Source organism: Periophthalmus magnuspinnatus, chromosome 4 (genome assembly GCF_009829125.3).
Source record: "Periophthalmus magnuspinnatus isolate fPerMag1 chromosome 4, fPerMag1.2.pri, whole genome shotgun sequence".
Taxonomy (NCBI): domain Eukaryota; kingdom Metazoa; phylum Chordata; class Actinopteri; order Gobiiformes; family Gobiidae; genus Periophthalmus; species Periophthalmus magnuspinnatus.
Genome location: NC_047129.1, coordinates 11,584,417 through 11,600,231, shown reverse-complemented (window position 1 = coordinate 11,600,231; position 15,815 = coordinate 11,584,417). Strand labels below are relative to the sequence as shown.

General features: G+C 39.4%; 1 protein-coding gene across 1 annotated transcript in view; it reads left to right on the top strand.

The window, feature by feature from the left end:
* The window catches only part of agbl4 (AGBL carboxypeptidase 4), a 200,689-nt gene that overhangs the window by 456 nt on the left and 184,418 nt on the right, over positions 1-15,815 (top strand). Inside the window, exons 2-3 of the mRNA XM_055221304.1 lie at positions 348-470; positions 11,738-11,862. Coding sequence (XP_055077279.1) covers positions 348-470; positions 11,738-11,862 — 248 coding nt within the window. The remainder of the gene's footprint in view (positions 1-347; positions 471-11,737; positions 11,863-15,815) is intronic.

Below are 15,815 nucleotides of genomic sequence, written 5' to 3'. Positions count from 1 at the left end.
GTAGTTAAGGTTCAGCTTTCTTATGTGCACAGACATGTCCCTGAAGAAAAACGGTTTATTAGAAAATGATTTCAAATGAATGTTATTGTTGCAATATGCACCAATAATGCGTCAAAATGCAAATATTTATCTTTCTTTTAAAAAAAAAAATTAAATCAGCATCACTGCCAGCGATTACAAGCTCGCCAAAATCTTTTTAGGGACCATGATCATAAAGAAATCAGATGTTTTTGCTGTTAATATTTCATTTAAATATTTTTGTAGCTCGAAAAATCTTATAATAATCGGATTTTGAGGGTGCAGTAACTGCAGCCATTGTTACAAGTAAATTCTTGTTTTTTCTTCAGGCAGTGAGACTGGAGCAGAGGATGCTTTGGTGGGGAATGTCAACAAGCTGACAGTGAGCCCACCTGGTTTTTCAGGACCTCCACGGAAAGGCCATCTGGTTTTTGATGCTTGCTTTGAGAGTGGTGAGTAACCAGTACAAAAGAAAATAGCACTTAGTCAAATACAAGCCCATGATGGCAATTGTTTTCTTCAATCAATTGTTTTCTTCAATCTCACAGCACTGTATTGTATTCCATTGTTATCAAATCCCCTCATATGTATGTGTCTTCTGCGCATAGTGTTTTTACTGAATGTGATGATGTGGGATTGGCCGAGGTGAACAACAGGTGTTTTTTTTTTGGTTTTTTTTTACTTTCAGTCATGCAAATATTGGTGAATCATTATAGGTCCTTATTGTAAATTATAGTTTCTATACTGAACAGCAGAGAAGTGCAGACATTGATTAATGGGCCCTGAGCCCCACATGGAGATCAGCTAACATACCAGTATCTCTGGCTCCGGATGTATGCTCTGAATGATTTATGAAACTGATATTAATCTCTTTCCAGTAAATGCTTTACTAAAGTTAGCAAGGAGATATGAAGGCGCATTTGGCATCTAATGTCAAATGAATGCAGTTCACTCTTATGAACAATATGTATTTAATTCTATTCAGAGGCAGATTAGTGTACAATAAATGCATTTCCTAAACCAGATAGTTGCACAAGAATAAACACAAGATAAACACAAGAATGTAAAATAAATGTCCAATAAGTACTTTTTTGTATTTTGCATATATTGAAGGAATGGCCTATAGACATATAGTTTCCCATACGTTAGGTTTAATATGAGGGTTATCAATACCAGAAACAGCAAGAACATCGGAGACTGACGCTTTGATCCTGTTCATTGCATGTTGCATGTGGATTCCTCAAAACTATTGGAATGGTGTTTTATGATAGCAGCTTTATATGTTTGTCATCCTAAAGTGATTACTCAGCAAGGCACTATTTTGTAAAGAGACATTCATTTAAAATTTTGCTTTAGAGCCCTTCTTCATTTCCTTCTATTTGGTTGCTTGCTTAACACCAGTTTCTATCCTAAGTATGTTTTGTGTAGCCCAGCATTTATTTTGTTGTATGGTGCAGTACAGAGTACAATATAATTGGTTTATTAAAATAGACAGTGGTAATGTAAGGTGTTTGCCAAAGCCCTGAAACCTCATTTGCATTTAGATGAGGCTTAATTCACTTTATTGTCAGCTCTGCACTGAACAAGTCAGTGGTGGTCTTCAGATTTTTTTTACAGTTAGAATATTGGCTAAAGGTCTTCTGACACATAGATCCTCTGACACATTTCTTCATTGCATAGAAGTTGCATAGAAACTGTCAAGTTGGCAATTCTTGTTTTCTTAACCATTTTAATGCTTTAGTTTAATGAGTTGTGTGATTTACAATTGTGTTGCTCTTTTTAACCCTCAATGAAATGCAAATGTAGTCTGACGCTCATTTATATGATTTTTATGCTGCTTAGCACAGTGCATATAATCATTGTGGTGAACTGAAGATTTGGCTAATCTGTAAACACTAAGTCATGGTCTATTGTTGTGTGTGGTGTCAGGAGGCAGAGATGCATGAAAGCGATAAGAGAAGCCTAATTGTTTCTGGAGTGAAAATCCAAATGGCATTCTTATCTTGTCTTGTCACATTTGTTTCGTCATACACTCCAACTATTGACATTTTCCGCTAAATCCCAAATTCTTTTGTGTGAGTCCTCCTTGCAGGGCACTAACTATAGTACTATCTATCTTCTCTTTCATTTGTGAATGACAGTGACACTGAGTGAGCATAGTTTTACTGCACCTGTTCCTAATAAATAAATCTGATAATATACTGTATGGGAAGCAGTGAGTAATTGGCTAATCTCCATGATATGCCCACTTAAAGCATAGATGTAGGGATAAGCTGCCTCTCTGATCTCCTATTAGAAACAACAGAAAAACAGAATATTTCAGTTCTTCATAAGGACACTTATACCTGAAGAGACAGAATAGCTTTGAGCTCCTTGTACAGTATATGCCCTTTGTAGGCTTTACCTTACTCTGGGGTAATGATAATTAATGAATCTATTCTCTATTGTGGAGATTAAGAGAAAAATAAATCAACCCAGAAGTGGCTGACAGAGGGTAAGTAATGAGGATAAATAACAAAATGTTCCACAGTGCTTCTTTCATAAAGGTTTTACCGCAGAGATTTGTGTTTTCCTGTAAATGTGTGTAATGTAAAATAATGCATAAAATTTCTCTTCATTTTGTCTAAACTTGCAGACATGACAGGACACCAGAGTGAGCTCAGATTCTCCTAAATACCCTTAAATGCATTAACTTAATCAATGTACTGACTATTGCACAGTCTGCTGCCTCCAATTGTATCCGCCTCTTTGTTGTTTTGTATTACTCAACAACTTGAGAGAGCGGCAGCGCTGACGATTTCCAAAAGAAGATGCATTGGTGTGAGTGTGAGGGGGCTCTCCTGACGTCTGATGTATTGAGAGGCACTCTGGCTCTCTCTGTCTCTCTTACATGTCCTTGGCAGTAGAGAAGCTTCACTGCTCAAATCACTAAATGGCCTCTCCAGTTTTCCCTTTTAGCACTTTTCTTCTCTTCTCTCCTTCTTTTGAGACAGCCATGCACTATGGAGATAAATTTGTGTTGTCTGGCGACTGTTGGGAAGAACATTGCTTTTGATTTATGCTATTTATTGGCCATTTGTATCCATAAGAGATTACTCTTTATTATTATTGTGGTTTTTATTATTGTCATCTCATATCTTTTGCTTTCTGCAGGCATTATTGCAGGTTTTATATCCATTTTCATATATCACATCAGAAGCTTTTTGTGGCTTGTGGTGAAGTTTCTGACAGAAATTATTTTGTCAAATGGTGCAGCTAGAAAGTGACATTTAGTTCTTCTAGTTTGCTTAAATTATATTGAATTTACAGTATTCAGGTAAAAATCTTCTAAGTAACAATTGATTACTATACCAACAGGTTTGTGGGTCAAACTGTGCCATTACCAAACATTCAGGCGTGTGTATGATTGTATAGTGAAAAAAAGATTACCGATAGTCGCAATACTCAAATTTTCTCAATTTTCGATACCAAGGAAAAGATACTGATTTTGATATCACAAAAATAATACAATGCGAGTTTCAACCAAAACTGATAGTACTTTCTTTAACATTACTATGTGGACTGACATAGTTCAAGAACTAAGATTCAAATTTTAGTTTTTTGTGAATTGATACTTTTGATACAATTTAATTTCAACAAATTAGTACTGTGAATACTACCATAAAATCAACTTATACATCATGATCCTATATCCAACCATTAGAATCCTATTTAAGCATCTTCTTATCATCTGTTCTGGCCTGTGCTACTGTCTAATCACTTAGCAAATGTTCAGCTAACTTGGACTGTTTTGTAGATACCTCCCTCAGCAGAAACCCGCACAAACAACCTCAGCGTTTTGTAAAGTAAATTGTTGATGGCTGATATAATGCCTGTGTTGGAGACCCTGTCGGCATCTCATCTTCTCCAAATGTCACTAAATGTTAGCAGCTCTGAGAAATGGTCAGTAATGAAAGTGTTCGATTGGGAATTGTATTAGGTCTGGAAAAGGTTGATGGACAAATATTGTAGAAATGAAATCAAATGGCACTGTTGTTTACTTCATGATGTCACATAAGCAGGTTTGACTTTGTTGATATTTTTAAATTTGTTGCTCAGGGCTATTTGGTGTTCTAAATGTACTCTGGAACATGGCTTCTCTCTGGCTCTGGGCCCGCCTCTAGCATTGTGACGAGTGTGTTAGTAAAAATAAAAAAAAATACTTTCAGCTTTACACAAATGGCACTTCCGCACAGGCTCTGACTGATTCATCCAGGAATCCATCCTATTCCCAGCGACATCAACACTTTTGGAGTTGACGTTTCATTTGTCATCCCAGATCATGCATTTTGGGAAAATAGGCCGGATTTGTAATGCTTTACTAGTTGTGTTTTGCTAGCTGTCTGTATTTATTCTGTTGATTTATTTTGAAAAGCTCTCCACAAGATGAGCTTTATTGATGTGCCAAGGTTTGTTTGATAGCACAAATTCTTGTACAGACTATACTTTCACAGTGAAGGCTGAGATACTGACAGGAGGGGGATTTTGATCAAATGTATTTGTTGGGATTCCAAGCAGCTGTCTTGTAGGTCTGCTGCCGCTCACAGTAAACACCATTGAAATTCACTCCTTGGGGGCTCTATCAGTCATCAGGAGTGGTCCTAGATATTTCAAATAGTATATACATAAGTGGATGGTAAATATGTTCAACAACAATTCAATGTGTATTACAATGTTATTCTTTACATTTACAATCAAAATGATCTGTAGCTAGTTTTATAAAATCAAGATACAGATAGGTTACATAATGATTGTTTTAGCACAATTACATTTTATCTAACCTATTCTATAATTTCATTTTCTAAAATAAAAACAAATTAGATGTAAATGATTGAGCAGCAGTTCCACCCAAATTTGGCGCCACCCTTTCACTCCTGCCTAGACAGAGAATCCCGTCTCAGAAAACTGCCTGTCTTCACATTAGTAAAATTATGTCTTAAATATTACATATCCCCTGGTATGAAAGGGATTAGTCTTTTTCAAATAATGGGATCACTTTTATACTTTTATTTTTACACATTTATTACAGACTGAGCTCCATGTATTACTTAATATCTCGTGGTGGGATGCCTTACAAAATGATTGCTGAGAAACACATTGATGCTGTGCCAGGTCCCTGAATGGCGTTCAGAGCTGCTTTGCTCTGCTCTTTCTGGAGCTTGTAACGTGCTGCTGCATTTGGTAGTAGCTCTTTCTCTGGACTCAAAAGCTGCTCCTCATTGGGTTCATCTGCCTTGTTTCAAACTGTATAATTCAGTCTTCATCCTCCTCTCACCTCATTGCACCAGTAGTAACAGAATTATAATATTGTAATGAATGCAAAGAAAAAAATGGCAACATTTAGAGAAAACATTCCTCAAAAAAGGTTTGTACTGGATATCAGAATCAGAATCAGAATCACTTTTATTGATCCCCGAAGGGAAATTCTCTTAGTTAACAAATGCCACAACCACAGGATAGAATTAAGAATAAAAATAAAAAGTCATTTAAATAAGGATAATCAGAAGTAGTAAGCATAAAGCTAAAAACGAGGCATTTGCATCTGGATTATTTACATTTTAACTTTAACATTTAGATTTTGGACTTATTCTCGCACTCTACTATGCAAACAGTACTTTATAAATCTGTTCTGGACTCCACAGGAATCCAGCGTGCCTGATGAAGACCAAAGGTTGAAAAGTTGCTTGTTTGTAAATCAATTCTTTGGTGATGTAAGTTAGACGGTGTGAAAGAGATTTGATCCTTTTAAAATGTGAACTCCACAGGTGAAAGCGCCCCTTGAGCAGAGCATGTTCCTCTTTCATAGTGAGATGCTGCAGAGTCCTGGTCAGGAGTATTTGCTGCTTTGTTGCACAGGGCTTTAGCTATTTTAAACCGGTGCTGTCCTATTTGAAGTGATTTGCTTGCTTGGTGAAACACACACACCAGAATAAGCACCTTGGCCGGCTGCATACTCCTGTGTTTAGTTTCCTGTCCTTGCTGACCCACTGGTTTCTGGCCCCAGATTCTTTCCTCCCTTGTTTCTGCTCCTTTCTCACAGTGGCTCCCTGTGTTCCTAAACTCATTACAGAGCAATCAGCCCCAGGCGTTGAAGTGTGCACCCAGAGGGAGCAATAACTGTAAATAAACAGTACTGCAGGCTCTTCAATAACATGTTACCAGGATGATAACGGTCCTTCTTAGCGGGCCTGTTGACCTTCTGTGTGCCTCAGGCTTTGCCAAGGACTCCTCAGCTCTACACTTTTATCTCCAGACTGTGCTCCTGCAGCACCAGAGCCCTGGACTGATTACTGCTGCACCAACAGGAGAGGACAGAGGAGAAGGAGAGGAGACTAAGGAGAAAAAATGCACTATAGGACAGCAAAGTTCACTGGTCGCTTTAGTGGAACTCCAACCTTTCTATGCACCACATTGTAGAAATTCACAAGCGTGGAAAACATTTGTGATCCAATATGATTGTGATCCTTGTACTTTTCTATTGAAGGTGACTCTGTCTATATCTATCTATCTATCTATATAATAATTGTGTGTGTGTGTGTATATATATATATATATATATATATATATATATATATATATATATATATATATATATATATATAACATTTTATATATATAATTAATGCATCCTGTACTCAAGAAAAAAAAATCACAGTGACGTAACATCTGGACCAAACAAATACCTTAAATACATATATAGCGACATATAGCGACATATCCTCACACATCCTCCTATTTGGATGATTGGCCTGGACAGTGTTGAAAGTTAATAGTAAACCATGATGAAACTTGGTCCAGTGGTTTGAATCCCTGGTCCAATTCTCATGTGGACAGTCTGACAGAATGTGCAGAGTGTGAGGATAAAACACTGTCCACATGAGATTGATTCTACGATTAAGTAGGAACAGGTCTAAATGCATCTTTACCAGCCATTAGCTCGTGTGCTTCAGTCAGGGCACAGTGCAGCTCCAGGGCCTTTTGGGAGACAAAAATACTATTCTAAAAGACCAGTCGAAATGTGTTCTCTTCTGAATGTGCAGGCAGGGTGGTACATCATGTGATATCTGCACTCAGTATTTCACTTGTGTCCTCAGGCCCAGGCTGTTCATCTATATTGAAACGAGGGCTCACTGGAGCATAGATGGACTCATAACAAAATTATTTCTTCTTTATTGTTAGCTCTTATTGTCTCATCTTATCCTATTTTGTTATATTCCCTTCATTTTCAAATGCACTGTGCTATTGTGCTCTTCATAAACCAACTGTGTCTTATACCAAGAGTAATTATTAGCGAGAGTGTTTTAGTGTTTTAGCTAAACTATAAGTTACCTTGTAGTAACCTCTTTCCACATTGGTCTACACTGATTGTTAAAATAAAATTGCACCATGTAGTAGACTCAACTCTGAGTGGTTGGCACTGACTAAGTGCATTCTAGTATACCTGTTAAGTCGTTAGTTTGTGTAAAACTCAGAGGTGACCTCTTTAATCTGGCCCACCACAGATGAAGTGATACGACCTCAGGAGAGACAGAAGCTTTAAGAAGTCATGAGGTCCAGATTGATACTGCCTCAGTGACAACCTGCCTTCTGGCCAAAGGGAGACAGATAGAGAGAAAGAGAAAGAGAGAAAGAGAGAGAGAGACATACACAGAGAAAAATGGAGATAGAGGGATGGAGAGAAGGAAACAAAAAAGAGAGAGGCAGAGAGAGAGGCGGAAACAGTGAGTTAGAGGAAAACAGACAGAGAGATGGGGAGAGATGTTTAGCTGCTGGTCTCAGCTCAGACCCCTCTACTATGGCTGCTGGCAGGAATCAATTCTACATTTATCAGTCCCCCTCCTCTGTGTCCAGGAATCCTGCTCTCACCGCAGAGCAGCCGCAGGGAAAACTGATGTGTTTTCCAATAATGAAATAGAACACAGCAAAAATAAGTTTAAAAAGGTGCCTAGCTGGTCTCCCCCTGTAGTTCTGTACTCTTTTAATCTGGTGTCCGCTGGCTAAACACACGTCTGGCCCTGTCTCCATCAAGTAAAGGAGTTGTGCAGCCTTGGCTGCTTATAATCTTGAGGTTATTTAGCAATTATTGGTAATATAATAAGACAATATATACATATAATTTAATTGTAAATGGTGTGTACACATATTCATGGTTTGGAGCATTTTGAAACAACTGCCAATTACCATAGTAATAGCAGCCTGTGTAAATGCACGCACCTCGGGCCTGAGGCGGCCGGCGGCTGGAGCGTGATCCATCTGCATGGATCAGCACATCCATCCAGAGCAGAGCCAGAGGAGAGCCAGCGGCTGCACAGTGCCTCATTGTGTGGCCTGAGCAGTGTGACTGCTCCCCCTTGTACCCCTGTAATGGGATTACATTAGCCAGGTTCCTCCAGACACTCTCTCTCTCCTTCTTTCTTTTTCTCTCTCTCTCTCTCTCTCTCTCTCTCTCTCTCTCTCTCTCTCTCTCTCACACACATCCCCCCCCCCCCCCCCACACACACACACACACCCACACACCCCCACACACATCCACACACCCCTACACACACACACACACACACACATTTGAGAAGTGTCCACTAGGCTCCTGTTTGTGCCCTGTTTATTTTCCTGTGGTCCTGTGTAATGAAGCAGACTCATTCCCATTTTCACACCAACATTCTGGTGTTCCTCTTCTTTTAGAGTTAGAGACACACAAAGAGTAAACTTGTGAACCTTTGGGCTTTATTCAGGTTTTTACACCTGTAGCAAAATACCAAATTAGAACAGGACAAAAGTATGTTTCAAAAAGGTTTTATTCACTCCAGTGCAAAAAGAGGTGCCATAAAGATGAGATTGTGCATATTCTAACTTCTTTGGTTACTGAGTGTCAATTTATTTTGGCTGTATGTATCATTGGTTTCCACAGGGACTGAAGATGTACCATGTATGCATTAAATACAGGCTTTGCTATTATTATGTTTTATATTAAATACAGCAAGATATCAAATTGATTAAAAGGGTCAAGCTGTAATCTGGAGTTAGCCACCATAAAATTAAAGCATGGATCAATGGCATGTCATACTGCTGCAGCTCTGTGCACTGCTCATGTAATTCTAACCTTGAGGCAGCAGCCATCTCTCACGTCAAGCTTTAGCATCAGGCTCAATAATGCAGCCGCCCATGGCTGCTGTCTGCTGCCACCCACACGGCAGTGCAACACCTAGGCAGGCAGCAGGATTGTACAGGTTTTATCTCAAAGATGAAATGGAATGAGAATAATTAAAATGTGATGGAATGAAAGTTTCAAGTCTATCTGATTTGTGTCGTGTTTAAATAGCAGGTATTACACTTCTATAGGGTATTAAGTGTTAATTCATAACACAGTTAGATCAACTTACCTTTTATCACTGAAAACAATGTATTAAAATGTGTAATTCATTTCAGTCACTCTCCCTTCAAAACGCAGATCACAGTACAATCAGCATGCATTCTGCTAATGAGACCACAGCACATCACATCAAGTTTGGGAAGTTGTACTGTATCCTGCTTTTGTGTATTTATGGAAAATGGCCATGCGAGAGCATTGGTCATATAAGCTTGTGGGCTGAGTCTTGGACAGGCCTTATGCTAACCATAAGGAGGTTTCGAATAGTGTCTGGGAGAGATTGCAGGATTACTCAGACATGCATGGATGATGTATAAAACCACTTCAGCCATGTTTTTGATAAGGGAACAATGTTATATACCACCTTGTAAAAGAGATGATGCATCTCTATGGGCTATCATAAAGAAATAAAAAATAAATAAATATGCAAATAACAAATAAATATATAATAATCTTCTATTAAACATACTCCATATACTACTATTGGTGGTATTAAGCATCATGAAAACACTCATATTAAGAAGGTCCTGGGTTTGAATCCTGGGCCACATGAGACCTTCAGATGTAGTGTTTGCATATTCATCCTATGTTTGTTTCATCCAGGTGCACCAGGTTCTCTCACTAACACAAACATGTAAAGGAGGGTCCTCTCTGGGCCTGTAGAGAAGTACTGTTATGGATGAAGGGTCACTGTCACTCGTCCTCATCGTGTGCTGTGGACAGTGTGAGCCCAGTGAATGGCTGTGATTTGAGTTCTGGAGAGGATCGTTCTACGACATGTGTGTGGACAGGTGCCTGTCTGCTTTGTGTTAGCTGCAGCTGGGTCTGGCACAGCCGCCTCCTGCTTTCTCTGGCCTTTATCTGCGCTCAATGCCACTGGATTGCACTGCTGCTGGTCATCATATATTATATCAAGTCATCTGCATTGCCACTGTGGGGATGGTTATGTAATGCTGTGTTACTGAAGAAACAGTGCAATTTATTTATTTTTTAATAGAAAATAGAATCACAGAAATTATAGTGCATGTAATATGCATCAATGCAAAGTTATATACAAAGCACATTAAGGGTGTGTTCACACTTGCACAAACCCCTCATTAAAATTAGCACTAAACTGTGACTAAACCTGGAACTAAACCTGGATTAGACCAGGGCTAAACCAGGACTAGAATAGAACCAAATCATATCCACTTTTTTTCCAGTTCACTTGTATCACCTGCTGGTCACAGGCAACAGCATTTACAATGAAGCCACTGAGAAAAGTTATTAGAAATATTAGAAACATTTTAGAAAACACTATTGCCAGGTATTGCAGAGATTACAATTTCTTAGCTTTGAAAATTATATTAAGTTTTGCTATTTGAAATTGATGTATAGATGTGCACAGTAGAGTTGTCCCACTAAGAGCAGTGGGCTCCATCACACGGGCCTCTAATGGGAATGTGAAAGTGCTCCTGAGAAAAACATCCTTTGGGTAGTCCGCATTCTCTATCCAGGGTGCTAAGCTCTGGAACTCAAGCCCTGAGCTGAAACTGGACCTGGGAGGGTTTTAAACATGAATGTAACTGGGTTTTAAAAAGTAGTCAAACATGTAATCACTGATAAACAATCAGTCCTTGTGTTTTTTTTACTTTTTGTAAAAGCCCTTGTAGGGACTGAAATAAAAAAAAATAAAAATAAATAATAATTTTTGACACCCAGACCAGACGCCACCATGATTCAGTGATATTTCCATTTGTCCGCCTGATAAAGGACAGGAGGCTGAAACAGGTGGCATTTGAAACTTGCTAGAGAGCGCCCTGGTTTTCTGTATTTTCATATTCAGTGTTTCAGTGTGTTAAAAATAAAGAATTCTTCGAATGTTACACTAGCATCATATGGTCACGCTTCTCTCCATCTTTTACTCTGTATGGATACTGTTGTGTATATGAAAGTATCTATATTTGGCATGCATGTCATGTGTTACCAAGTCATCTGAGACAGCTTATAGACAGCAGGGAATCAGACACACAGACACTGCTCCCAATGGACTAATTATATTTACAACCACACTTCTCCTTACATGATGCGTTCGTCTTTAGGTTGGCATACTCATACGTCAGTGAGTGATATGTCACAGCGTAGATACGTCAAACTTTCTAGAAAATATCTTTATGTTGGCAATATCCTTCAAGACTGGACAGACTGTATATATGTGTGTATATGTATATATATATATATGTATATATATATATATATATATATATATATATAAAATATAATATAATTCGTGTTGTTCATAATGTCGAGTGAACGTTGTATCCTTTTGCACAGGAAATCTGGGTCACGTGGACTACATCAGCGACTTTGAGTTTGACCTCTTCATTCGGCCTGACACCTGCAACCCACGCTTCAGAGTCTGGTTCAACTTCACCGTGGAGAATGTCCGAGAAACACAGGTCAGCAGAGCAGCTTTTGTCTATCAAATGATATCTTTAGGCAGCTGGTTGGCCCAAACAAAATACTGGCTGGAGATTTTCACTTTTCTTTAACCAAAAATGACATGACACGTACATTTTGTAAAAGACAAGAACTGCATGTCACATGGCACTTGTGTATTCTAAAGTGCATTCTCTATATGGAAGAAAAGTTTCAGACACAGGCAGCCAATGGCAAAAGAAACAATGTCTGATAGAACCCCACACAGATAAGATGAAAGCCAAAGCCACAGTGAGAGGATGCCTGTGGAGCATAGTGTTGCTGCTCTTCCTGTAGTGTCCTGCGTGGCCACAGCCTATCAGAGGCTATCGGAGCCTATCTGGCCTATCAGCCCATCTCCCTGCAGTGCTGTAGTCAGCACTAATCACATTTTATGGCTGTGAGATGAATGGGAGGCCTAGGCTTGAAGCCGGATCGATCCCAGGGCCAGATAGTCCACAAGCAGCAGGCAGCCGCTCGGGCCAACAGGATATTTGCTGTTGTGGCAAAATAACACAAAATGTATGAGAAAAAGTGACTGCTGGGCAGAGAATGAGATAGCCAACAAAAGATTATTAAAACGCATGCACCTTCTTTCTGCCTATAGCAGTGGCACATTCATGATGAACACAGTTTATTGCTCTTCTGAACAGCACTCTTCTGGAGGCTTCCTTTCACACCTACTTTTCCTTCAACATTCTTCTTCATCAGCCATGGGAGTGTAATCTACTCAGTGCATAGTCTTGTGGTTATATTCAAGGTGTGTGCAAGTGCCTCAATTAAGTTTGTGTCTGCAATCATCTGATTTCACATAAATCTTTAGTTAGCATCCTAATGCTTGCAATATCAAGACAAAAATTGCAGAGAAATTAAACAGTGCCAGGGTAATGGTAAATAAAGGCTGTGTGTGTAGCTATGTAAGAGAGAATGTGCTATAGAGATATCTGCAGGTTCCAGGGGGGCCGGGCTGCTGGAGTGTTTCATCCAGCTAAGCCTTGCTAACTCTTAGTCTGAGCCAGGGGAATGGGGAACAGTAAAAGCCCGTGATATTGGAAGTGAGATGGCTATTTTGAAGGAATGTAAGCTGGTGAAACAGATTTGGTTGGCCTCAATCAGCTTAGCAGCTTTGTGGAAATTGGCTTCACTGTGGCACCGGTTATGATGGATGGCTAGTTGGGTGAATGTCTCTTTAAATGTGCTTTTATTATTTAGTGTTTCTTGGCCAATGACTTGACTCAAAGAGCTGGTGAACATACTTTACTGATTCTTAATATGAGAGTTACTAAAATCTAATCTTGCATGCAGTACAGACGTTTACTCTCTCAATAGCAGCTATTTTTCTATGAATTTCAAGGAATACAACAGGGCAAAGTCATCCAAGGTAACAAAAACATTTTCACCTCTCGTTTTTGTTGTTGTGACATCTTTGGGAGTAAAATAGACCAAAAAACAACATGTGGAATAAAATAGCTTTGTAAAAGTTGTTCATGGTTTGTGCAGTGAATTCTACATGTAAGTCCTACCCCGTGTATTTGGTTTTGGCGTGTGTCTGTTATGAGCAGAATCGGTGCATGAGTTGATATGACACCCCATTGGGTAAGTTGATATGCCATTCCATTCTGCTGAAGGGCTGTGCTTGATGTCAGACTCCGTGAAGGGCACGGCTGTGAGCTATTATCATAGGAGCCTTCAGGGAGCCATTGGTGGAAGACAGGCAGTAAAACCTTGTGCGAGTGCCTTCAACTCCAGCCACTGCTGCAGGGCTGATTTGTGCACCTCTCCTGTCCAGGGATAGCACTGAGCACAGTGCTCACTCTGTATGATCAGCTCTGAGGAGGAGCCAGGCAGTGCTCTATTTCCACACACAGTCTCGGTCACAAAGCTTCACACTGCAAACATGCATTGTGTCATTTATTCACATCAAAATGGTAGAACCTCTCCACTATGAAGCGTTTTTATTATTATTGATTGTGCAACTTTCTTAAAGCAGAAAGACACTGAGGGCTTGTGTGGACTCTACCTTTTATGTTTTGCCTCATGTGGCAGTTCCATGTGGACCACCTGTGATCTAAAATACAGCAACACATTTTCAACACTCAAATAATGTGTTTTTGTCAAACCATTGTACAGAATATGCTGTTTTATGGCAGCCAGACTGGTCTGGAAACTGGTCAGTGCAGTTGAAAACTAAACTTTCAATCCTTGTAAGACCTGTACCAAAGACTGTGGGTCTTTGGTACAACCATCAGGTTGTCGTGGTATTGTTCTGAAGAGTGCTCCCGTTAGGCTTTTTTCTGTACTTTTTTGTACTTCTATATAATGTTGGGTACAGTGCAAGTTTGTGTAACAGGTTACCACTATGAGGGGAAATAAAGTATACTGTATCTTACCATTAAAAGGATGTTCAGTCTATTGTTTGAGAGTGATGAAAAACTAGGATAATGGTGTCCATACCAGGAACATGTCATGTGATTAAAACCTTTACCAGTGGTACCAGTGCAGCAGTACAGTACCAGCCCAGAATACTGCCATAAATAGTGAATGAAATTATTTTGTGCCTATTTATTACAATGTTTCTTGTTTTTTTAACTACACATCTCAACAAGTGTCAAACCATTGGTGAAGCTTGTGAAGACTTTTTACTTTCTTTACACATTTTCTGTTCAGTTGAATACATTTATAACACAAAGAGAACAATATTATGATTCAAACATTCCTTGTCAGTCAGTAATATAACATAATGTGAGCAAATTGAGTTAAAAGGCCTTCAGACACGTTTAATGGTGTGGCATTTCTGAATGTATAATTTACTTATCACACGGAATGATACATATTAATATTGTGATGTCTCTTTTTGGAGCTAGGGGTGTAGCATTGAAGGAGAAAGCAAAGCAGAGTCCAACAAAGCAGGCCAAAATGCTGTAATGGATGTGATCCACATCGATTTCTTTGTACAAAGAGACAGTCAGGGCTCAGCACAAGGTCCAGGGGCTGCACTTACCAGAAAAGCCTACTTCATGCAGCCTCCTCTCCTCGTCTAAATACAGCACAATGACTGCTCTTCTGGGAAGTGGGCTACTGGTTGTCATGTTTAACATCAATGCCAGTCTCCATAATTGGAGCTTATCTGAGCTCGTGCCTCCATCAGCCCTGGATAGTGTTCTATAATGGACATAACTTCATCATCTACAGGGGTGGTACATTTTCTCCCATAGTAGTAGTGAATACTTATTTACTCAAATGTTTTCTAACTGTACAGTTATTCAGCAACCTCCACCACACATCTCAAAAAGTATTCTGAAAAACTACATCCGTGAAACATGTGAGAGACCCCCTGTGAAAAGACTTACTTGTGCTTGATTGGTTACTTAATTATGTTCAGGGAAGCTATGAAGCCTACTGAGGCTACCCATTTGTTAGATTGAATGTCCATCTACATTTAACACTAATGTATACTGACAAATACTAGTAAAAAGACTAATGTAGAGCACGTGGATTAGATTCACTACTCCTCCCCACAACATCAGTAGATACAATAAATCATCTGAAGTTTGAAGTTTTCCAGGCTATGGTTTATTATTATAAACCATCAACATACATATACAAGCATAAAAATAACTGGACTGATAAAGTGCGGTCTTCCTCTGCTCTGACCCTTGTGTGTGTTGCCATGGCTCCGTATCGTGTCCTTCATTGCTGACAGGAGCAGGACAGGCAGGGCTCTGGAACGCCGCTGTATGATGGCGCCTTAATCATTGGTGACGTAGCGTAGCCAGAAGTGTTCATGACAGACATCTGCTCTGTGCTGGGGGCCCATGGACTGCCTGTGGAGAACTACACGGTGTGTGCGGCTAGGCTAATCCACCTCTCTTATCTGGTCCATCCATACGTCAGGACACACAGAGGCAACATGCTCTAACATGTATATAAATGT